The sequence below is a fragment of the Clarias gariepinus genome, chromosome 12 (assembly GCF_024256425.1).
Source record: "Clarias gariepinus isolate MV-2021 ecotype Netherlands chromosome 12, CGAR_prim_01v2, whole genome shotgun sequence".
Taxonomy (NCBI): Eukaryota; Metazoa; Chordata; class Actinopteri; order Siluriformes; family Clariidae; genus Clarias; species Clarias gariepinus.
Genome location: NC_071111.1, coordinates 8,421,490 through 8,447,500, shown reverse-complemented (window position 1 = coordinate 8,447,500; position 26,011 = coordinate 8,421,490). Strand labels below are relative to the sequence as shown.

Here is a 26,011-nt window from a genome sequence, read left to right as displayed (position 1 = left end):
TTATCCTGTAGGGGGGCACAGGAAGCCTGGAACATATCCCGGGAACTCAGGGCACTAGGTGGGGATGGGGTGGATGGGGTGCCAAACTATCTGGATGGGGTGCCAAACTATCACAGGGCATACAACCACTCAAACACTACCGAAAATTTGGGAACACTAATGATCCTCCTAATCTGCATGTCTTTGGACTGTGGGAGGAAACCAGAGTACCTAGGGGAAACCTACCAAGCACGGGGAGAACATGCAACACAGACCCCGAGGCGGGGATCAACCCCTCAACCGTGGAGGTGCCAGCTTTTTTCCTGAAGAAAAAAGGATTTTTTTCGCTGACTGCTTTTGGTATTTATGATAATCGTCAGAAATGAGCACACAAGACAAGACTTGAACAGAATGGACTTTTTTTTTTTTTTTACATTAGTAGGTACAAATAGATTTTTTATTATGATTTTTACTTGTCAAAGGCTTTTCCAGATAAATTCAATGACATTTGTGGAAACCGGGGTTGGAACATCTATTTTATCTTTTAGAGTGTGTGAGTGTCCGAACATCTGCAGTGCTCCGAATGTCTGCAGTCCAACACCCCGCCTCCTTCCTGGTTAAAGTGACGTTTCTTAGCGAGCCGACCGACTCCACGCTTGTCCGTCTCAATTGTTTTACATCACCGAAGTGTTTCAGGCTAAAAGCCAGCAGAAACATGTTCCAGCGTGAACTCCCATTTTTGGACAGAGTTAAAGGTCAGGTGCACAGGTCAGGATGGGACAGGGTGAAATATGTCACACGCGTATTTCTGACCTGGGGAGAGAACATTCCACCGGAAAGAAAAAACATGAAAGATAGAGAGAGCTCATGTGCAAGAGCTCGCAGCACGTCCACGCAACATGTTACACCAGGCTGAGAAAACAGCAGGCCTCGATAAGCCGGTTAAAAAGTAACAGCTGAAAGGAAACTGAAACTTTGAGCCACGGACATGTGTGACTGCGACTGCGACACGTCTGGCTTCTCTGCCCGATGTTGATTTAAGGTTATCTGTGACTTTGAAACATCTCTAGCCGAACAGAGTTGAACGCAAGGTCACAGCAGCGGTACATCCTTCACATCTCGGTGATGATCTCAGAGCTAGACCTCGACCCTCACCTCTAATTGAGACTGTTTTGTATGATGGTGTGATTTGTGATTATTTTTTTTAATATATGTATGTGTTGAGAGAAATTATATTCAGAATGTAACTTTTGTAGCTTTGGTGTATCAGAGGAATTATTACATTAGGTACTGATTCATTAGATTTGTCTTTTAATCAAGTTTTTACTGAAATTCTAGACTTGTACTTGCAAAAAACATTCTTTTTAATCCTGGCATGGCCATTTTCAATGTTAAAATGTACAATAAATCCCTTACACTATGTTTTTTTTCTTCTTGCTCATTCATCTGTTCCCTGATAGTAAGCATACGATAGCTTAGGACATATATAAACTCTAGGCATGTATGGCATTTCTTGTCTTTCAACAAGACACTTGCTTGACTGAACACTCTATCTGGCACATACTCTACACACCTCTCTTTGTATCCTGTCTTGCTCAGGTTCGGGTGGTTGGCACGCTGCTGTTTCTCGCTCCTGCCCTCCCTTTTTTTAAACTCTCTAGTGGTTCAGGAGTTTCCTGAAGTGAGTTCGCCAACTATAGTTTGGTCCATTGCTGGGCTCTAGGGACAGAGTTCGTCTCTTGACCTCTCCCAGAAAAAGTGGAAGGAAGGAAAGGCAGTGTGCAGTAGGCGGAGAAACCAGCGGGGGGCTTCTCCATGAAAGACAGGAAAGCCCCGGAGCGGTATCGCATGCTAAGATGCCTCATACAAAAGCAATGCCTGATGGGTTGCTGGCGGTGGTGATCCCAATAGGTTTTTTTTTTTTTGAAAGATGGACAGATATTTTGGGATGATAATTGGACTGGACATCTTTATATGCATGCCATCATGTGTGTGGTTTGTACTCACTTGGTCCCATAAATTGAGGTTTATTGAGTTTTACTGGGTATATAATAGCCTTTTCTCCTCCTCCTCCTCCTCCTCGATCCACCAGCAAGCTCTCCACTAACATACACCAGCAGGTGAAGCCTAACACCCAGACATGTGGCTTCCTCCGAGACACATGAAGCCAGCCTTGTTGGCTCTTGATGATTTCAACAGGATTTAAACCAATCAACTCCTGATGTTAGGGCAAAGATTTTTCTAGTGCGCCATTTTTCGAGAGATAAAGATTGGTGTAACTTTTTGTTGAGCAGCTTTTTTTGAGAATCGGGGCATTTGTTTGTGTTTATTGTCATGACAACAAGTCATGGGTTGCTGGGTTGCTTGTATGATAGTTATGCAACATACAGTCAGCCAAAGCACAGTACTGGGGCTGATTTTTATATTTAATGTTATACATATAATAGAGAAAATGTGTGTGGCCAAAGAAGCTACTTCTGAAGTTTATGCAACATGGAAGTGACCAATCCAATCTCGCTTCCCTAAAAATTTAAAGTTGCAAACTTCAGCTGTTTTGGAGAAATTGTATTATATGTGCCTCGAAAATGGCGATTTTCAGTGTTTCACTGTTCAAACAATCAAAAAAATTAATCAATATTCATTTAAACTGCAAATTATTTATATTTTTTTATTTATACTTAAATAGGTGTAAGCCTCTAAAAGCATACAGTATAATCTTTAAAACTGTAGCTTAATTTTTTTTTTATGGGTAAAAAGCAAATGATCTGTAGTGTCCGTAACCATGTCAAATTCATCTTGCAATATCTTTGCCTTTTTGAATGTTACGCTTTTTCAGGTTTATGTCTCTTCATGTGAAATCTAAATTGGCCAAGTTCCATCTGACTGACAGTTAAGATCGTTGAAAGATTTGAATTCAAAAAAGTAACTGACACAACAGACATAAAAGGCCATGAAACTGTATTTAGCAAATGTTTCTTTTTATCTAATAAAAATATAAACATGTAGCATATTTACAAAAGGAGCATGGCTCAGGAAATAAGAAGCATTAAGTATTATAAAAAAAAAATGGCGTTATATGATCTCCATCTCTTACGTGAAAATTCACTTTTCACCTAGGGGAGACATTTTTTGGCACCAATACCAAGTTTTGACCGATTAGATTTATAAAATATAGCTGTATATTAAATATAAAAAGCAGAATTATAGGTTTTATTGGAAATGTGATATGTTTTCCAGGACAGATTGTTGAAAAAATGCAGTCCTTGGAAATCCGGAACAGGCGGCGACACTTTATTCAACACTGACACTGATAGTTTGGTCCAACTTTTGTTAAAACCATTATAGTAAGAGAAAAAAAACACACATTGTAAAAGCAACTGCGTTGTATAGGATGACATGTGAAGCATGAGCTGGTGGCTGTTCCATCACACTCCTGTTTGCAGAGTTATGAGAAGAGAACGAGGAAAGATGTGCCCTTGGTTTGATCCTCTTTAGACAACATTTGTTCCTCATTTGTTGCTCATTCTCCTCATGGATGACATATTTGGGTCTCCTGAAAAAAAAATGATCGCGCGGGTCAGCTGCTGCCCTCCGGATATCACGTCGGTAGTTTGGAAGCTGGCACATGACTGTATCGAGGAGTGAGTTGTGTATAACAGGCGTGGGCTGGAAAATGGGATGACATGATGTCGATTTATTACTCAGTCTGGCTTAGTGGCCTTTACCTCATTACTGGTGCCTCTGTAGCCAAAACCCGCCTGACTGGTGTGAGTTTATGATGATTGAACCCAGTGTCCTGTGCGTGCAATGGAGCAAGCACTTCAGTACTTCAGGCTTTAAAACAAGAAAGCAGCATTAAAAAGTGTCAGATGTTCAAAAAAATCATTAACTATCAAATCGCCTCTGGATCAAATTACATCTATGAGAACCAACTCCAGATTTTGTGTGTTTTATTGACGAGCTACTGCTTATATGTATTACACTTCGCTGCCTTTATAGTGGAAAGTGAAAGGCTTTGAAACGAGGCTCATCTGTCAGAAAGTCTGCAACAACAAAAAAAGAGTCACAATGGAGTTTTTTTATTCTGTTCAATTAATTTGTGAATTTCTGTGCATCACAGGACCATGCATAATAAAGTGTGTCTTTTTTTTAATGCTGTTTCTAGGAATAGCAGGAAAGAGAAAAGAAGACCAATGGCACGTTCATAATGTTCGAATTCCAGTGAAAGATTCCGTCAAATGAAAGAACAGCACACACACATTTTCTGTTTTTAGTGGCATATAAACCAAGATGGGACACTTAGGTGTTGGTTCAATGTTAGCAAAAGGCACAATGATATATAAGTATGTTGAATGTACAGCATTGTTTCCGTTGTACCTTGTTTTTTCTAGCTTTAAGGAACAGTAGTTTCTCTAAACTGTATCTGTGTATAAGTGTAACAGTGCTAATTGTATAAGCTAATCAGATCAGTGCCAAGCTAATCAGTGCTAATCCAAAATTTGCAATTTCCAAAACGCAATTAATAAAATAAAAAATAAATGCAATGTGTGGTATTCTAGATGTGCACACACTAATAGTTTTCTTTCAAACACTGTATTGGCACCCCGAAAGGTAATGAAGGTGGCACAGTGGCTTAGTGGTCAGCACTGTCACCTTGCACCTCAGATTCGTACATGAAGACGAGCTAGTAGGCAAAATGCTAAACAGCCCACGGCATGAACTTTTTAAACGGATCGAAAGTTTATTGTAATATTTAATAAAGTAAAAAAACATTTAAAAAAAATGTACTGTACCCATCATACTGTATGAGTGGTCTAAAGAATAAGTTGAGTCAATCATATGCTCTTTCACTGCATTATACTTAAAATCCACAAAGTTGAGAAAATGTCACATTTTGTCGTGTTGTCCCATGTCGAGTTGTGCTTGTAGATAGAAAATGAACAGTTGTCTGATGCTTCAACACTCATTAGGGTGAATAAAAGCAGCTGTAAGGATAAACCAACATATTTGACATGTTTGAGATTTTTTCTGTATAGTTACATAAAACTGTTTTATACAAACAAAATACAATATAATGTTATATATTGTGTGTGTGTGTGTGTGTGCGTGTGTGTGTGTGTGCGAAAGAGAGAGATTTTTCCTACCCTTTTAAAACTTGAGACTGAGTTAAGTGCACATGTTATACATCCAGCCTGAAGCTTACGCCCCCCTCAGGGCAAACTCAGTACTGTATCAACCTGGGACTTATTCCAGCATGCAAAAATCTCACATAGCACAGTATAATGTATATAAATATATATATATTCATTGAGGAATGATGTTTTAGATGCAATGCTGCGGTAAGTGTGAAACTGACTAAGTTTGCTGATCTGCACTTCAGATTCAAATGGGATCTGATGCCTTTCTGAGTAAAGTGATGGATCAGGAGGTAATCCGATACCGCTTCTTTGTGCAGAAATTTAGCTCTAAGAGTGCTCTCTCTCTCTTCCTCTCTCTCTCTCTCTCTCTCTCTCTCTCACACACACACACACACACACACGCACACACACCAGCGCTGCTGAGGTCTACAGAGCACTGCCCCCCATGGTGGTTGGCTGGAGGAGTAGGAATGCATTCTCGTATTTCTGGTTTTAATTGTATCCAGACTGAAAGGCATTCCAGCCCACTGGGCCACAGGACCAATGACTCAAGCAGTCGAGCATTCGGGTGCTTTCCAATTCCAATACCACCAGCACTGCGGCTGTTCCTCTTCCATTCAGGACCGATCCACCCAGCTCTGTTATTCAGAACACACCCTGATATTCACACCACGTAGGCCAGGAACAGATTCATCTAAAAGATATATTAGACATAGCTTGCAATGGAGGCGATAAAACACAATTATATCACACTTTCGTTTCAAATCTGATTTAGTGTATTAGACCTTGAGTTTCAGGGACGAGCCTATAATCATGTATCATCCTCGCTGTGTATGTGTGTGTGAGAGAGAGAGAGAGATTTTGGGACCATAAATATGTTGACACCAGGAAGTCTGGAACCTTACCACAACCAGGTTGACGTAGATGTGAAACGGTCCAAAGGAAAAAGCCATTTTACAAAGAATACACTGCAGGCTTATCGGTCTTATCATTAATGTCAAGTTCACATCACTGTCAGGTACTTTGTGATAACTGTGCCAGAGACAGACATGTATACAAGTCCAAAAGTATTGGAACGGTAATACAGACTGACAAAGACGACATAGGGTTCGGGATCAAAACATGAAATCGGAGTACCCAGAGGAAACCCACCATGTGCAAACTCCATGCACACAGACCCGAGGTGGGAATCGAACCTGGACACTGTTGGTGCTAACCACTAAGTCACTGTTTCACCAGATAGATTAATTTATTTTTATCACATTTAGGGTGGAGCCTACATATAGGGTGGTCTTCCACCAAATGTGTCATGTTTAACAATCTCAGTTGCTGAAAGCTGAAATTATCTATCGTCGCGAATTCATCTTTTGATCTCAAAGTCAAAGCGTGTCTTCATGTTATAGCAAAATTTAAATAATTGCCCTTGCTGTTCCAATACTGAGTGTATACAGTACGTGCAGCTAGTTCATCTGAGTCCAGCTCGTCTGAGGACATGTGATTAGAGGAAAGAAAACAGAGTGAACTCTGGGGAGATATAGAATGAGAGAGAGGGGGAAAAAGGATAATGAGTGATATGAGGTGATTGGATGGCGCTGGAAAAGAAAACTGGAGCTGTATGTGTGTGTTTTAAACATGGGTTCACAGCTGGACGGGCTCTCTGGATGGGTGTTGAACATCGCGGCCTGCTGTGAGGAAAATGACGGACTTGTTTGCCAGCAGTGCTAGACTGCAGGACAGCGAAAAAAAGACAATCGGAATAATAACGAAAACAAAACTGGGTAACACTTTCAGTGATGACCTGTGACTGTATTTGTTATGTTTACACGCACTGTACATATTATTACTACTTTTGTTATAAAAATACTGGTGAATTATTAAGAGAAGGTAAAAAAAAACATTCTTTGAAATAACATTCTAACCATACAGTTTTATTTGCCTTAATTAAAGAGAAATCTATGCACATTTTTTATATAATTTAAGCAACTGTTATGATTATTTCAGCTTTTATTTGCCAAATAAACATGTTGTTGGTTTTATTTAGTATCGGTGATGCAGTATGTATTATACAAGCGCTAGTTCCGACCGAGCAATCTGATTGGACGAGAGACATTCCACGGGTGGTGATAATAAACCACAACAGCACTGGGATGTTTAACTTTAATCCGTGTTAACAGGTGTTGCATGGGGGAGAGCATCTGCTTACCCAGAAGCACGTTCTTCTTTCAGCAAGAAAACACACCTGACAACGTTATGTCATCTTAAACAACACTTTGTCTCTACCATATACTGTACATGCTGATATTCAGTACAACAGCACTCCCTCCTGTGTGCTATTATTCAAATCAACACTACGTACAATCTTTCATGCTGATAAGTCACAAAGTGCAATAAAGACAGCTTTAGAGTGTAATACATTTGCATTTCATAATCCAGCACCGTGCAACTCAGGGGCCCAGCCTAATTTTATTTTATTTTTTAGACAAAAGCTTGTTGACAGATGGATAAAGTGTATTGAAAAGCAAAGAGATTATATCGAAAAATGACGTATTTGTCTTTACCAAAAGTTGAGTGAAATAAATTCTACAGCCAGAGTACAGATCATTTTTGACTCGCACTCGTACTTGTAATCAGTGTGTGTGTGTGTGTGTATAACTGATACACTTATGAATTGTATTAAAACCTGATGTGAGCGCATCATAATGTAGCTCATATACAGTAAATATCACAGCAACTATAATTATCATAAAGTAACATATTATAGTATAAACATTAACATTATAGTAAGAGTGTTACCTAATAATCTGTACAGGTCTTATACTGTATGTAGAAGAGTATAATATAAGTATACACAGCTGATCCTTTCCCCAGAGGATTCACTTCCAGAGTTAAATCATCCAACCAAATCCAGCCTCTAAAAATGTCACGGCGATATCTGTGACACGATTCACATCCCATTTCCATATCCGGATCATATCACAAACACATCTGGAATCACCCAGGACGGCTCATCGGGCCGCTGGGCGTGCTACAGTAGATTCTTGTCAACTAGAGAGTGGAATGAGGGTTTACAGACATGTTGACAGGTCAGCATGAGGTCATGAGCTCACTCACTCTCTTACATTATTAGATATAATAATCTCCATATTCCAGCTTTTCAGAGTAGTGCGTAATGCAATCTGTAGTGTAACACGAGAGGAGTAGTAAGGGTTTGCACACACACATTCAGACTCACACTCACACAGTAGATAGAGTGCTTTTGGAACTCGGGGGAGGCCTAAGGATTACTCTAAAAGCATAAATGTTCGTACCATGAAAGGTTCCTTTGCCATCCATTATCCTTTTTGGTCTTGTATATACAAACGCACTCAGTTACTGTATATGTATAGTGTTGAGTCCAGCAGTCAGCACTACAGTTATTGACAATCATGATGGACTCGTTCAGGGATGCGTCCTCTAGGGAGAATAACCAGCATGACGCTTCCTGTAAAGTGGCTAATGATACACACAGAGCGGAAAATAAATAAATAAATTCAGCGTGCTAATTCAAATCACAGAGTTTAAAATGCCTAAATTCTTAAGACTGATATCATTGAAAAATGTACATTTTGTATCTTAGAAATATTTCCACTGTAATAAAGCTTAGAGCATTTTAGTTATTATTTGTTTGGCTGTTTTTTAAAGAACATACTCTATATACAGAAGGGCTTCCAATATATTTTTCAGCACAAAATAGGCATTATGGTAAAGTTACTTTTAACCTACTATATATAAACTAAATATAACTAAAAAATTTTTTTTAATGGGTCACATAGGCAAGGAAATAGCACAGATACACATGATTATGTGTTTTCTGCTGTGACCATAATAATAATAATAATACGCTCATTTTTAGTTTGAGTTCTACATTTTCGTGATGTCATTTCCATATTCCGGTAGATGTAAAATTTGCCCTTTATCAAAGTAACCCAAAAACCTAAAGAAACAGTTTGAAGTTCTTGTCCTTTCATCTCACTTTTTTCTTTTTACATCCGAATAAATTGTACAGAAAGGGATAGCTCAGGGTTTGTTTGTTTTTTTTTTAAAGTCTGTCTTAAATCAAAATTGAGGTGCATATAAGGACATTGGATGTTATAAATGTTCTTGTTCTGCATACCCACTGTGAACTTTGTGAAATGGAATGCAAAGTACAGTGTAAAGCAATCAGGGCCTAATTCTAAAACCCTTGTTCCATGCAAAAATACATTCCACAGTTCAGCCAGATCCAGTCAGCCATACAGCTAGTTTGTCAGAATCGTCTACATCACTTTATCACAAACACATACTCACGTGCTCATTCACACACCATAGGCAATTTGGGAACGCCAGTTAACCTAATCTGCATGTCTTTGGACTGTGGGAGGAAACCGGAGTACCCGGAGGAAACCCACCAAGCACGGGGAGAACATACAAACTCCTGTAGAGAATACAGCATAACTTTAAAACCTACCAACTCGGTTTAGGTCCGTGTTACTGCAGAAGCTTCACATGAGTTTTAGCTGAACATTTTTGCATGAAGCGATGGTTGTGGAATTTGGCTCTGATTACATACATTATTCTCACAGTGGATGTGAGTCGATTAAACTTCACGGTCGATGTGCAGAGCAGGAGAATGTCACGTTCTCAAATGAAGACATTAGATTAACCCGCCCTTACATAATGTTCAGATACATTTTTGACATTTAAATGCATTAAATTATTAAACCACTTTTTTTTTATGTAGAATTCACCAAGAATGTTTCGAAAGTGTCCCAAAATGTTTTTGTGCCAAATATTTTTGTATACATTGTATACATGGCCATGGGTCCCCAAATGTGCGACCCAAGTGTAGGAATCTGCTTTATTCTGTTATTTGCATTAGGATAAGTTGGACGGAAACGTAACACAGTGTCTGGTCTCTGACCTTCTGCCAAAGGCATTAAGGAGTTTGAGATGAAATGTCCTGGTTGTTTCAGATTTCATGATGCTATCAGTCTTCCAGTGGACCTCTGAATCACCAGACACGATGTGCCAATGTTGCACTATAGATTATACATTGGATTTAGAGGATTTTACTTGCATGCCGTGATAAAATATTGAATTTTTGTGTCTCAGAGGAACCAGTATAAAACCAGATGTAGTTTCAAAAATGCTTAATGAAGTTCAGGATTTCTTTTGGTGCAATGTTTTATTGTAAAGAAGTATAAGTAAAGAGTTAAACAGAGAAGTTTGGTGCCTTGCATCCTTCTTAGCAATTTGCTAGGTTGGAAATTGTTACAAAGCCGTTCTTTACAGTACAGTGTTCTTGTGTAAGCGGTGTCTTTAACGGTTTGAGTAAAAATTTGATATTATTCTGCCCGATGTTTATATTATACCATCATTCATGTCCATTTTATTGCACCGTGGAAGGGTGCCAATAATTCTGTATACACACAAATATACTTGAAAATTTTAAGAGAGCCACGCCGTGTGTGAGTGTGTGTGTGTGTGTGTGTGTGTGTTTATGTCTTGGTGGGAACCTAAAAATCTCACAAGGATGTAGAGATCTAAAAGATTTGATCTTGTGAGGACATTTGTCGGGTCCCTAAAAGGAAAACTGCATTATGTTTTTAAAAAGTGTGTGTGTGTGTGTGTGTGGTGTTTTTAGTGTAGTGTTTTTACTGTAGTCTATAAGCTCATCGTCACATATGCGACATCCCAAGGCGGTACTCCAAAGCGATTCTCAACACAAACACACACACACACACACACACATACACAGACACACACACACACACACACACACACACACACACACACACACACACACAGACATATCCCAGAGCATCTGGAGATACAGCCACAACCGCGTGACGCATTCAAATGAGGCCAACCGCACTCCGAACACATACTCAATCCTCAACAACAAGCAGATTTGCTTTTTTGGAGCAGAAGCAGGAAATAGCACCCCCAAAACACACACACACACACACACACACACATATACAGTTAGTCAAAAAAGTATTTAGTCAGCCACTAAATGTGCAAGTTCTCCCAATTAAAAAGATGAGAGAGGCCTGTAATTTTCATCATAAGTATACCTCAACTATTGGAGACAGAATAAGGGAAAAAAAATCCAGAAAATCACATTGTAGGATTTTTAATTAATTAATTGGTAAATTCCTTAGTAAAATAAGTGTTTGCTTACCTACAAACAAGCAAGATTTACTTCTTTAAGAGGCTCCTCTGTCCTCCACTCATTACCTGTATTAATGGCATCTGTTATCAGTATAGAAGACACCCGTCACACTCCAAACTCCACTACGGCCAAGACCAAAGAGCTGTCAAAGGACATCAGAAACAAAATTGTAGGCCTGCACCAGGCTGGGAAGACTGAATCTGCAATAGCTAAGCAGCTTGGTGTGAAGAAATCAACTGTGGGAGCAAGTATTAGAAAATGGAAGACATACAAGACCACTGATAATCCTCCTCGATCTGGGGCTCCATGCAAGATCTCACCCCATGGGGTTAAAAAGATCACAAGAACTGTGAGCAAAAATCCCAGAGCCACACGGGGGGACCGAGTGAATGACCTGCAGAGAGCTGGACCAAAGTAACAAAGGCTACCATCAGTAACACACTGCGCCGCCAGGGACTCAAATCCTGCAGCGCCAGACGTGTCCCCCTGCTTAAGCCAGTACATGTCCAGGCCTGTCTAAAGTTTGCAGGAGAGCATTTGGATGATCCAGAAGTGGATTGGAAGAATGTTGTATGGTCAGATGAAACCAAACTTGTTGCTAAGTTGCATCCAAAGAACACCATACCTACTGTGAAGCATGGGGGTGGAAACATCATGCTCTGGGGCTGTTTTTCTGCAAAGGGACCAAGACGACTGATCCGTGTAAATGAAAGTATGAATGGGGCCATGTATCGTGAGATTTTAAGTAAAAACCTCCTTCCATCAACGAGAGCATTGAAGATGAAACGTGGCTGGGTCTTTCAGTACGACAATGATCCCAAACACACCGCCCGGGCAACGAAGGAGTGGCTTCGTAAGAAACATTTTAAGGTCCTGGAGTGGCCTAGCCAGTCTCCAGATCTCAACCCCATTGAAAATCTTTGGAGGAAGTTGTTGCCCAGCAACAGCCCCAAAACATCACTGCTCTAGATGAGATCTGTATGGAGGAATGGGCCAAAATACCAGCAACAGTGTGTGAAAACCTTGTGAAGACTTACAGAAAATGTTTGACCTTTTCAACCATAATCTGCAAATAAATTCTTTAAAAATCCTACAATGGGATTTTTTTGGTCTTATTTTGAAAATTACAGGCCTCTCGAACTTTTTTAAGTGGGAAAACTTAAGCAACTGGTGGCTGACTAAATACTTTTTTGCCCCACTGTATACCAGGATACCAGGAAATCTGCACAGGTGACATTATTTGTAGGAGTGCTTTGCTTTGGGCGTATACAGGAATGCATTGCACAAAAAACAGCAAAAGCCGTGCGAATGTCATGCACATCAGTGTCATAATGAAAATGTGTGAATGTGTGCAAGAGTGTGTGTTAATACACTGGGCAACAACAGCTGCAGAAGGAGCCTCAGAGGGAAAGTAAGGGGCATGTCAGTTCACCTCCTCTCCACCCCGTTTCCTCCCCTCTGTTTGGTATGAAGAGAAGGCCATGTTTATAGCAACTGTCATCACAAATACCGTCTGATCTGCTTCTACCCGGCACTCTGAGGCAATCCTGCAGCTACAACACAACATCACAGCAGCAGCGACGACTCTACGGGCTTTTAAAGATGAAAGAGCTCCATTTTTTTTTTTTTTTTTACGGGCCTCTAACAGGGCAAAGCAAGCTCTTCCCCGTAAATCAGATAATTGTTTAGAGCGAGAATACTCGGAAAACTATTATTCAGACGTCAGGCTTATTTTACCCCGGTGTCAAGAAGGCCAACATGTCAAAACCGTAACATGTGAACGCTGCGGATTTCTCCTTACTCTGAGTGTCTTTGTATACCGTGTGTATTCCAGCTCTGTAGGTCTGAGCTTGTAAAATAATCAGGCCATTGTTACTCATGTGTACGCTACTGAATCCCCGGGTTCAGTGACTGACAACTTCTATTTACCTGCAAACACTTGTCATTCTTTCGGAGATTTGAGAAAGCTTTCAGATCTTCATTCCTGACGTTGCGCAATCGCGACGAAGAGGGAAATTTTGTTGAAGAACTGGCAGTTTTAAAAGGCTTCGCTGTCTTTAACGTTCGGCGTGCAACAACATGTACAGTATTTTGGAAATTGTTCGCTTGTGCTTGAATTACACGGGGGCGTTCAAGTCAAACCGGGACTTGTGATGGAAATTCTCACGGATGAAGGCGTAAAAAAAGCGATTGACATTTACAGAAGACGTCATGACATTCACAGTACCGTGATGAGACTCTTAGCCAACATTTGAACGGTTGAAACGTTGTAAAGAAGGCCATACATCCGAACAAAAGCCGAGAACCATTTCTACATTCTAATTAATTATTAAAGGAGTTCCTGGGAGGCCAGCATTTTTGATGGTGTCCAAGCACTAGTGCAACACTGGGATAAGTGCGTTAGTGTAGCAGGGGATTATGTAGAGAAATAAAAGGAGTTTTTAGTTTTAAGTTTGGACACCATGCAGAGGAATAGATCCACTGTTTCCTGGAAGTCTCAAGTTTTAAAATAAACTATTAAACATTACAATAATTAAAACAGGCTGTTTAGGCTTGGATGACGGAAATATGAGAGAAACACATTGCTAGAAGACATAACATAAAATCAGAATCATGTGTTTTGGTGCGATGAGAGCAAAAACAAATCAAACTGGGTGTGCGTGGTGAGAAAAGTGGATTGCATGCAAGAACAGTCTACTGAAAGTCTGACTGGGAAACAGGGGGGGGGTGGCTCAGTGGTTATGGCATTGGATTGTGGGTCAGAAGGTCCTGGGTTCAAATCCTAGTACAACCGAGTTGCCACAATTGGGTCCTTAAGCAAGGCCTTTAACCGTAAAATGTGGTTAAAAATGAGATAAGTTGCTCTGGATAAGGGTGTCTGCAAAATGCTTGCCAAAAATATTTCTTCAGGTTAAGTCATACCAGCTTTTTATTGTCATTTCAACCATGTAAAGCAGATCCAGTACACTAATACACAAGTAAAATGAAACTGCAGGACTGTGGTGCCACATAAAACATAAAACGTGACTACAACTGATACTAAAACTAAACCACTGGATTATATAATTCAAATTCAAACTTTTACAAGTGGCCGTCACAATTTTTAGATTTTCTTTTTATAAAATAAAGAATACTTTGTACCTGCAAGACAGCATTCATTCTTGTACACGTTACAGGAAGACGTTGAGTGCTGTTACTCTCTCGAGGCGGTGAGGGGTGTTTCCATATAAAGGTAAGAGTGTAAGTGTGCCAATACAATAAATAAAAAAACACACAGTGCTGTCTCACGGCTCCAAGCCGACTGGTTTTTATGTATTAATTTATTTAATTTCTTTGTGTCTTCATGTGATTCATCTGAGTTCTCTGGTTTCCTCACATACCAAAACCCTGCCGGTAAATGAAACGGTTGCAACAAATTGCCTCTAGGCGAGAATGTGTTTGTGTACAAGGGGGCTGAGTTTGATTCCCGCCGCGGGGTCTGTGTGCATGGAGTTGACATGTTCTCCCCGTGCTTGGTGGGTTTTCTCCGGGTTCTCCGGTTTTTCTCTCCCAATCCAAAGACATGCAGATTAGGATAATAGGCGTTGCACATAATGCGTCAATGTGTGTGTGTGTTTGTGTGTGTGTGTGTGTGTCCTGCGATGAATTGCCACACTCTCCAGGTTGTACCTCTCCTCGTACCCTACGTCTCCTGGGATAGGCCATGACCATGTCTACGGGTTAAAATGGTGGAGACGATGAGTGAGCGCACCACAGGACTGTTGGATTCTCAAATCCTGTTTTTTTTTCACACAGCATTTCTGGCAGAACTAGCATCTGCAATTTATTACGTTACATCATCATTTCTATAGTAACAGCTAAAAAGGCATCCAAATAAACTGAAGTGTCTCAATATTTCTTAAGGACACACAGCTGTTTAGTCCCAATCCTGTGAGTGCTGGAGTGTGTGTGTGTGTGTGTGTGTGTGGAAATATTTTTACTTTCACTATCTAACATAGCTCTGGTTATAATTTTTTTACCATGCAACTTCACCATGTGATGTCCAGTCATGACTTTGGTTCAGCTCGATCTATCCTTCCAGGTTTATCATAGTGCGTTAAAGCGTTCTTAACTCAGTGCCAGTCATTTAAATTTAAAATTTATCTTTGCTTGATGCTGTTTGTTTGATCTTTCTGAAATGGTGGCCAGGCAGTGTAATTAGCTTTATTATAAAGTTGATCAAGCAGGAGAAGGAATCCAATTATATTTTGCATTGCATTAGCATCGCATTTTGGCAAATTGTGTGTGTGTGTGTGTGTGTGTGTTTTAATTACTGTACATATCCTCCATTCCACTGAAAGCGAGTGTTCCGGCTCTGAACAAGGGTCTGGAATTTTTTTTTTTTTAATTAAACATTTAAATTTATTCTCCACTTTCTCATTTTCGTTTCACTCACCTTTACAAGTACATGAATTGTTTAATCCGTTATTGCTCTAAAGTGCTATTTTCCTCTGCCTTCTTTAGGAACAGTGCTCGTTAGAGTGCTGTAGTCCTTCATATCATGTTCATAAGAAAATCCTAAGCTCTTGACTCGCTATGTAATGAATTCAGGGTCTGTTACCACCTGGCAAAAGAGCAACATTTCTGTCCTTGGCTTTCAACAAAAGGGAGATCAGTTGGGTCTTTAGGGAGCCTGCGGCCACAAACGGCATACGGCACAGCTGCGACTCCATCCCCGAATTCCTTAAATAAGGTGGAGCAGCGACTTACTTTGGTACGACTGTATTACAGACTTATTCACTCATGTCGCAATATCATCACTGAACATTCCACATAAAATGCTTTATACAAAGCCCAACTGGGACTTGTGATGACATTTCTGGGAAATGGAACAGTAAAACCCATTACATTAAACCCATTGACAAAAGACCTTAAGCGCAGTACGGTGATGAGACTCTTGCATTTGATCTAAAGAAAGCCGTATGTTCATGAATGACGGTCCCGGATCCTCCACTGCAGTCGTACCATCCGTGAAAAAATTGACGTATAACTTGTCAACAACTTGCAGAAGAGACGTCTGTGTGTGTGTGAACTGTACACACAATCATTCACTGGGAATAATCGCCACGTCCTCCATACAGACATTTCCACATGTTTGAGCCATTAAAGGAGTTCCTGGGGGGCCAGATGTGAATCAGGCAGTCTGTTTCTTCAGGCAGACTTTAGTGTAGCCGGGGATTATATGGAGAAATAAAGGGAGTTTTTACTCTCATAACTGTGTTCTGTTATTCTGCACAATCAAAAGTCCCGGTTTGACTTGAGCACTGCTTGTAAATTCACTAAATTTCAGGATACTTTTTGCAGCATTCTGAAAATTTCTAATAAATCTCATCGCTTTGCCTAACTAAAGGTAAAGATTAAGAGAAATTGGAATCACATAATTTCATATCTAATTTCTAACAAACATAGAAAAGAGATAGAGCAATGTCGAAGGAGGATGCTTTGCTCCAGAGCACAATAGGAAAATGTGAGCTAACGTCACGGGACTCTGACAAAAACACATCTTTGCTGCATTTCTCTCGTTTTCTGATGATAAACTGCCGGTTCAGTTTTTGTCAGCATCTGATCACGCGGTCAGTGAATAAAACGGGCAGGAATGTTTCAGATGTTTCTGAAGACCTGAATCAATAAACTAACATGACGCATGAGTAGATTAGTTGCTTAAAAAGTATAACTTCGTCTCAGGCTCGAAGCTGAATGCCTTAAATTCTTCAGAGTATAGAAACATGAGATTAATAGATACAGCACATGTCTGTGGAACACAGCAGGGCCCTGAGCCAGTGACTACAGACCTTATTTTTGTTTTGTTTTTTTTAACTACAGTACAAGTGTTTTTCCTGCTGAGGTTTTGCAACCCCCCAGTGGATCATCTTGGTACTGCTGTGGGGTGCCAATATTTTTAGCCAAGCGTATATGAGATGATTTTTCAAAGCATAATTTCATTTAATTTAAAAGACAAATCTTGGTGAAGACTCGTGTAGAAAACGGTAGGACTCTTGACTTTGTTGGTTAGTGAGGAACATTTTAGTGTAGAAGTTTGTACTCCCCATAATTTATGGAAGGAATAAGGGAATTTCAAGGAATTGAAAATGAAAAAAATTATCTATCTATCTATCTATCTATCTATCTATCTATCTATCTATCTAACTAACTAATGTCTAAAATACAGTGGCTTGCAAAAGTATTCGGCCCCCTTGAACTTTTCCACATTTTGTCACATTACAGCCACAAACATGAATTAATTTCATTGGAATTCCACGTGAAAGACCAATACAAAGTGGTGTACGAAGTGGAATGAAATTCATACATGCTTCCAAACATTTTTTACAAATAAATAACTGAAACGTGGCGTATGCGTCATTATTCAGCCCACATTTGGTATAACTGTAACTGTGTACATTAGTCTAATTGGCATTCCCAAATTAGTCTTAGTGTCCAGGGTGCACCCCGCCTCGTCCCCTTAGTCTCCAGGGATTGACTTCCAAGTGAGTGAGTATAACTGTACAAACAAGCACTGTGCAGTGGATGAGACGCGTCAAGATGTTCTAATATAAGCGATATACAAATATGCATATATAGATGTCTGATGATACAGTACATACCAAATATATATGTATATATATAAATGCAAGGTTACCTCCGTGGTTAAGGTGTTGAACTACTGATCGGAAGGTCCCAGGTTCAAACCCTCTGTGGTAACAGCCACAAGAAAAAACAAATCCTTATGATTATTGTTTAATAGACTTTTACTTCTTACTTTTATAAACATCGATTGTCTGGATGTGAATTACATTCAGTTCTGTATTTCTGTATTCTGTCCTATGGGTACACAAACTTTTGCACTCATATTAGTAATGGATCTTTAGATGCAGCGCGAGGGATCATTCGTGAGCCGTGGGGTTTAAAACAGCGTGACCTACTGAATCAGTATATTAAGACAACGTCTGTGCAGAAGTAATCTAATAATGCAAACTATCTGTTCTTATTATCACGACGGAGACAGTGACGACAGGAAACCCACAGCTAAATAGAATCTCTGATGATGAGAGCGTTTCCTGTTTTCCTTTAAATTACTAATCCTCTCCCTGGGGTAAAATGAAGGTTATGGTATTTAGGGTCATTTTCCCACAGCGTGTGATACATGTAACGGGATTCCTCGGTTCATCTTCATCTCTTTTTTTCTGTCTCGCTCCTGTTTTGTCAGATAACAAACCCTCTCTCTGTTTTCATGTTCCTGCTTTTCCTGCACTTTAATCTTAGCACATATCCACAGATGCCCTTCTCCTCTGCCCATCCACCCTAGACGTGGTGAAGCACAAAAGAAAACAAAGCCGGAAAAAAAAAAAAGTACAAACCTACAAATCTCGGGTTTGAGTGAACCCTCCTTTAACTGCTCTCGCTCGCCATTGGACGGTTTCTCAACCAATTAGCAGACGGGGAGGAGGACTTCCTGTAGGCCTGCCGTATGAAGTGCCTCTGTAAAACACTCCTGAGCTCTCCTGTGGTGTTTATTTTATGGGGGGTAGAAGTGCAGAGAGGGAAAAAAAGGGTTGAGAGACGTGGCGTGTGTGATGTTTGGAAATGTGTCTAGTTCTGCTTTCTCTAGAGCGTAATTTGTGGCTCTGGTTTCAAGCTCTGCCATTTTTATTTATTTATTCATTTTTACCAGGAACATGTCATGCATGGATGAACATTTGGTTTGGAGACGGAGAAGAATGGAAGATTTCTTGAAGTTAGACATTATTCTGCTTTGTTATTTCGTTTTACTAATCAAACACCCGAAGGTCATATTTTGAAAAGATAGACGCTTACGGTCTAGACGTTATCACGGAGACTGTCTGCACGTCTGTGAGGGATCATGCTTAGAAAAAGAAGGACTTTAAAAAAAATGAAGCCATAAAATTATGACTACCCACCTAATATTGGGTAGGTCCTGATCTTTGCCGCGAAAACAGTAATGAACTATGTGTCCTGATAGCTTTCTATGAGAACCAGCATTAACTTTTGCATCAATTTGAGCTACAGTAGCTCCTCTATTGGATCGGACCACATGGGCCACCCATGATCCTGTCACCAGTACACAGGTTTTCCTTTTTTTGAATCTCTTTTGGTATGTCCTGACCACTGTAGTCTGGGACGTACGTCCCACAAAAGCTGCAGCTTTGGACTTATTCTGACCCAGTTGATGCAGTTTTTATGGGATGTTCCTGCTCTGCAGTGGTCAGGACATACCAAAAGTGATCCAAAGAGTTTATTTACTGTATGAGAGGGAACACTGTCGTGTCGCGCCTCCAGGATTGTAGGTTTGAATCTCACTCTCTACATTTGTCTGTGGAGTTTCTTCTTATTCTTGGCGGGTTTTCTCCACGTACTCCAGTTTCCTCCAAAGTTTAGGTGGATTGGCATTTTCCAATTGCCTATATGTGTGATGTGTGACCATCAGGGTAAACCCATCTTGTGCCTTCAGTTCCCTGGGATAGGCTCCAAGCCCACATGACGTTACACCTTATACGCAGCAATGATAATATTTACTGATGACAAGAAGGATTTAAAAAGAAAGTAGTGCTGCCATCTGCTGGTGGCATGAAATAAAGTTATTTTCATTTAAAAGCTTTCAAGATTAGTTACTTTGTTTAAATATTTAGTAATTTATATTGCTTTATCCTGGCCAGGGTCACTGTGAAGTGGGTGTGAGTACACAATTAGTGGAATACCAGTCCATCCCATGGCACCATGTACTATACACACAGATTTATATATAGGGGCAATTTCCAGCCAATCCACCTGCTGGCAGAAAACTGGAGAACTTAGAGGAAAACCTTTCAGTCTCTGTTGGATGGGTATGTAATATAGATTGTAACCGAAACAACCGTGAGCTGTGAGCCTGCTTGGATCACCCACTGTATAACTTTCCCAAGTGACAGTAGGGGGGAAAAACGCACATTGACTGGTGAGTGTCATGTTAGTCAAACATAAGATGAGGCAGAATTTCATATAGGTCAGGTAAGTTGAGACGTACGTGTTTATACAATGCCTGGCAAAATAAAGTCATCATTTCAGAAGGGTCAAATTATTGGACAGCATCATGCAAAGAAAACAACGAAGAAGATTTGAAATTTTGCATGGTGAGCACTTAAACACATGGTGAAATTGCATGGTAAAAAAAATCAACAGTAAAAGACAGTAAGAGCATTTAAATACACACACAATGTGTTGAGAACTCACAGGATTGGGACTAAACAGCTGTGTGTCTGTAAGAACCACTTGTTAATGAGACTCATCAAAAAAGCTTGTTTGCTAGAAAGCATAAAGATTTGATTTTTGGAGCGATGGAAATAAATCCAGACTGACCCTATCCCAGAGTGATGGGCGTGTCAGGGTAAGAAGGGAAGTGTATGAAGCGATGTACCCATCATGCATAGTGTCCACTGTACAAGCCTCTGGAGACAGTGTTATGATCTGGGGTTGATCAGTTACTCAGGTCTAGACTCAGTAACGTTATGGGGCAATAAAATGAAGTCAGCTGACCACCTGAATGTACTGAATGACCAGATTATCACATCTATGGAGGTTTTCTTCAGAAAGAAGACCTTTTTTTTCCTCTTACAGCTTGAAAACATTTAAGCTAAAAATAAAATTAAAATGTACATAAATATTATAATAAGTAAATATGCTGCATGAATAATACTAATATAAATGTAAGAAAAGGAGTTAAAATCTGATTTATTATATAATTAATATATTAAATAATTTATTATGAAATACTCAAAGTCACAAAATAAGCTGTGAAGTACAAAATAAATATGTTCATTAAGTAACTGCCAATGGAATGATGTGGCCCTAGAAACTAATAGCGACAGCGTAGACCTGGCTTTAAGACATTAAAGAAGAGATATTCATTGTTTTTTTTTTCTTTCTTTCTTGTACGAAAAGAAGAAATGTGAAGAAATGAGAATACTTGTTTGTGTTTGGATACACAACCTGTCATAGTCACTTATCAGGTCAACCAAGGTCAGAGCTTCATGAGCAGGGTACAATGGTGGTGTGAGATTAAAAGAACCTTTTCCACAGTTTCTGTCGCCCCCTTCTGGTAGCTAATGATAAAACTGGTATTTCTTATTCTAAAGCTGACTCCAAACTGTGCACAGTGGGTGCTGCACTGTAGTTTCTTATGAAGGGAAAATGGAAAAAAAACACAGACCACCATGCTTTAAGTAAAATTGCTAGTAATAATTCATGTAACTAAAACTGAAAGTGAAAACAAACAAGATACTTTGAACAGAACCTTTTTGTGGCCATTTTTCTATTGAACCAGCTTTGAAAGGCACTGCTGTTCTTTTAACATATTCAACACTTAATCTGACGTGAAAACGCAAAAATACAAAAATATACTCACCGGTTTAGACTCGGAAAAACACTTGAACGAAAAGATTTATTACAAAATGGGCTCGGTAACCGCTTCCAAATTTACAGCTTAGCTCTGACTTGATCCTTACACTGTGACCATTACATATTTACAAATATACATGGTCACATAGTCAAAAGCTTATTTCGGTCCATAACAAATCAAAGTCTTTGCACACAATTTCCAGAGTTGTTAGAACTCCATTGACGTAGCAACAACTCAGTCACAACTCCAGTGTTTCCAGTCTGTGGCATGCTTGTAGTACGTCTATGAAATCCCTAAGAGGTATTAGTTACAGTACATCATTAACTGGTCAATGCCACTATGATTACGTCCTCATTTCGTTCTTCCTGTGTCCTGCTTTGATCACGTCCTCACCAGGATTCCATGTCAAGGAAGACAGTAGTAGAGTATGTCTTTTCTTCTGCGTTCCTGACAAGTTGCGCAAGTTCTTGCTGTGTTCAATGAAAATTTTTGGAGGATGTAGTGGGAACATGGATCAGTGTGATAGATATAATAAAATGTTCATTTTGTCTTTTTTTACATCTACTGTACCATAGGGCACTTTCTTCCAAAAATGTCTCAGGTTCATCTATCAGATGCCTACGACTTTTCTGATTAGTTTACAGATGAGCTTTACTTCTAATGACTCTCCCACGCAGATCAGAGTAGAACCAGCACCACCGCTCTTGTGCCGTTCTATCAGAGAGATTCCTCTGTCTTTCAGATCCGACACTGACTTCTATGGCTCTCCTCGATTGCTGGTTTTCCATGACATTTCGGACAGTGGAAATTGTAAGCAGGATGCACATTGATATTTATTTATAGCCTTACTCAATTTGAAGGGCTGAATTAGTGTTGTTTTAAGATCCTCGGTTTAATGATAAGTCAAGAAATGCATTACACTTTTGAACTGTCATCGGCCAGCCGTTCCTAATGATGTCTATGAAGCCCTGATGAGTTTATTACATTGAGACTTTTAGTTGAATGGGAGTCCAAACTGGTTCTATCAATTAAATATAACTGAAGATTTATTATCTATTTCAGGCAGAGTTGGAGGTAGCAGAGCTGAAGATATTGAGGTTCTCGTTGGGAGTGACAAGGATGGATAGGATCAAGAATGAGTTCATCAGAGGGACAACACATGTTAGATGTTTTGGAGATAAAGTCAGAGAGGCCAGATTGAGGTGGTTTGGACACGTTCAGAGGAGAGATTGTGAATATATCGGTAGAAGGATGCTGAGTTTGGAACTGCCAGGCAGGAGGTCTAGAGGAAGACCAAAGAGGAAATTTATGGATGCAGTGAGAGAGGACATGAAGGTTGTTGGTGTGAGAGAAGAGGATGCAGAGGATAGGGTTAGATGGAGGCAGATGATTCGCTGTGGCGACCCCTGAAAGGGAACAGCCGAAAGACAAAGAAGAGGAATTTATTATCTATTTCAGTCCAAAAGTCACGCGGTATTTCCCTCTCTTGCAGCGTCTCAACTTGAACCACTACGCCACTAAGAAGACGGTGGCTGAAAGCATGCTGGACGTGGCCCTGCTCATGGCCAACGCTTCTCAGCTGAAAGCCGCGCTGGAACAAGGGCCCGGGTTCAAGTACTACCTGCCCGTGATCGTGCTCATCTCAGTCTCGCTTTTCTTCCAAATGCTCGCTGGGGTTTTCTTCATCCTCATGGGTGAGCAATGCAGTATTAATGTTTGTTTGTTTTGTTTCCAGCTATGAAGCAAAATGCAAGATTTTTTCATGCAATACTGTCTACAAGTCTTGTGCCCTCTTGAAGTGTTTCTTCATATTAAATTACACAAAATGATGTAGAGTAAGTTAAAGAAATGAGAACAATTATTTTACTCTGAGAGATGCAATGTAGTGAAATGTAGCTAGAAATACAATTTAAAAACGTGTTGTTGTTTTTTATAACAACCTCAGCAGCAACCTCATTTCCCCTCTCGTCTCTTCCAACCGCTCAGAATTCAGCATCTTCTGCACATGTTTCTCACTGATTCATGCCTTACGTTAGATGCTTTTATGCTTAAATGATTTATAGGTCACTGTGTGGCTTAACAAACAAAAACCATTCCAATGGAACTGTTCAGGTAGAAGGAGTTGCTTGCATTCCTTCAATTAACTTACTGCTTCTTTTTCTCTCCCACCAGCACGTAAAGATATCAATATCGTCGCCAATCAAAGAAAGCTGGATGTAATGAATAACATAGCGACCGCCCTGGTGTTCCTCACCGTCATCATTAACATCTTCATCACCGCATTCGGCGTGCAGAAGTCCGGCCTCTACCCTCAGCACTGATGCACAGATTACAGACTGGAGGTCGGATATTACAGGTTCATATTTACATCTGGTAATGAAAATGTTGTACTGTATTACAGCTTAACAAACAGTCTGCTATGTGTGTTGTCTGGTTGCAGGAGATCGATCATCTGGAAGCCTGCACAAGACATTTTAAATAAATATTATGCTAATAATAATAACTAATAATAAATAAGTCACCTTCTTGTGCTATGTTTATTACTGTTTGCTATAGATAATGCTTTATAAGATATTTTCTATGTTATGAATAATGAAGCATTTCATTTACCTTGTTAATTTAAGCATAATTTAAATAAATGAATTTACTTATTTTTTTACCTAAACATTAAAATCTCATTTTGCTTTGTATTTTACCAGAAATTTGTGCGAGCTGGTATCAAAAAGTTTTGAGTGTAGTTCTGTAACACGCCAGCAGATGGCAGCACAAGGCTGCACGCACATTCACAGGGAGCTTCATAAGTCAGTGTGCCAAATGACATTGTCTTCCGTACATCAGGAGCTGTGCAACTGGTGCTATTCTCACCATGTGCATTACCGCATTACCACATCTGCCATTTTATCATGGACAGCAAGTTAAAACAAAGTGTGAACGAGAAATTCTGTATGAATTGGACAATTTAAAATAAACTTCGGCAAGTTTATGGCGATGCCTATAAAGTGATTACGAGCTCAAAATGACGAAAACCATTCATCAACTTTTGCATGATAATTGTCATTGCCATAGTCGGTGTGTCATACCAGGCGATCCTCACGTGCGATTTGAACATGCGCCGTGTTGCTGCCAAGTTCATCCCCAGGCTGACTGAAAAACGCAAGGCAGGTCAGCAGCTCGACCAAGTGCGTGCTTATTTTCAATATTCTCTGCATCAAGCATTGAGAGTTCTTCCCCAGGGGCCAGATCGTCACGTCAATAGTGAATTTTACGACTACAGTAGGTTTTAAGGTGTATGATGGAGGACGTGCGGCGAAAGCAACCTGATCTGTGGCGCGCAACTCTTTGATATCCTCTTGCATCAAAAAATTTCAGTACTGAAATCTATTTCAACTAATTCTTGATTCAGGTTTTGTGTAAAATCATTGCTAACCTTATTAATGAAAAAGTGTTTTTCTTTTTTTTAATCAAATAAAGTCACACTCGACTGTGTTATTAGAATCTGAGCTGTGCTGATAAAAAAGTAAAAAAGAAGTAAAAAAGCAAATTCTAAAACATTTCTCAGTCAAATAAATTTTTTTTAAATATTGGAAAAAGATTTATCTCTCAGTTTTTGTCCATGCTTTGTGCTTCTACAGTTACTGTACAATTAATATTAGTTGGTAAAGTACGGTATGTTGTCAGGATGTAAATCTGACCCAATCTGACTGTAACATTGCTGTCTTAGAGTTCCAGAGAGAGAGAGAGAGAGAGAGAATTCACTACTGTCACTGTTTTATAGAGCAGTAAAGTAAGTCAGCGTTACAGCTCGTGTTGGTGTATGCAGTGTACACTGTCACTGTTTGGACACACTGAAGCATTGTGTCAGTCAACAGAATTCCAGCTGCCATGTCCCTCCTCCACACACACACACACACACACACACACACAGTAAAACTGCTCATTCACATTCACTAACCCCCCCATAAAGTCATAAACCTTTACATTAACCCTTTAACCTTTTTTTAAGAATTTCATTTCGCTCCTAGTTAATGTACAGGTGCGTCTCCTAACAGCTGTGGAGTTTCACAAGCTCTCCTCATGTCCACATTGGATTCCTCTGCATTCTTCAGTTTCCTTCCACCTCACAAAAGCTTACCAGAAGGATAAAAAAAATCACTGTTAAGCCCTTAACCCTGTCTGCTCCAGGGGGCGCTGTAACCTGGCTGACCCTGCACTCTGACCCCAGCTTCCTAACTGGGATATGCAAATAAATTATTTCACTGTGCTACAGTATAA

The 26,011-nt window shown here is 39.8% G+C and overlaps 1 protein-coding gene across 1 annotated transcript in view; it reads left to right on the top strand.

Annotated features, from left to right (window-relative positions):
• Window positions 1-24,577, top strand: part of ninj2 (ninjurin 2) — a 53,081-nt gene extending 28,504 nt beyond the window's left edge. The window contains exons 3-5 of the mRNA XM_053508752.1: window positions 23,232-23,433; window positions 23,912-24,081; window positions 24,180-24,577. Of these exons, the coding sequence (XP_053364727.1) occupies window positions 23,232-23,433; window positions 23,912-24,060 (351 nt within the window). The 3' untranslated portion in view covers window positions 24,061-24,081; window positions 24,180-24,577. The remainder of the gene's footprint in view (window positions 1-23,231; window positions 23,434-23,911; window positions 24,082-24,179) is intronic.
• Window positions 24,578-26,011: the final 1,434 nt, after the last annotated feature.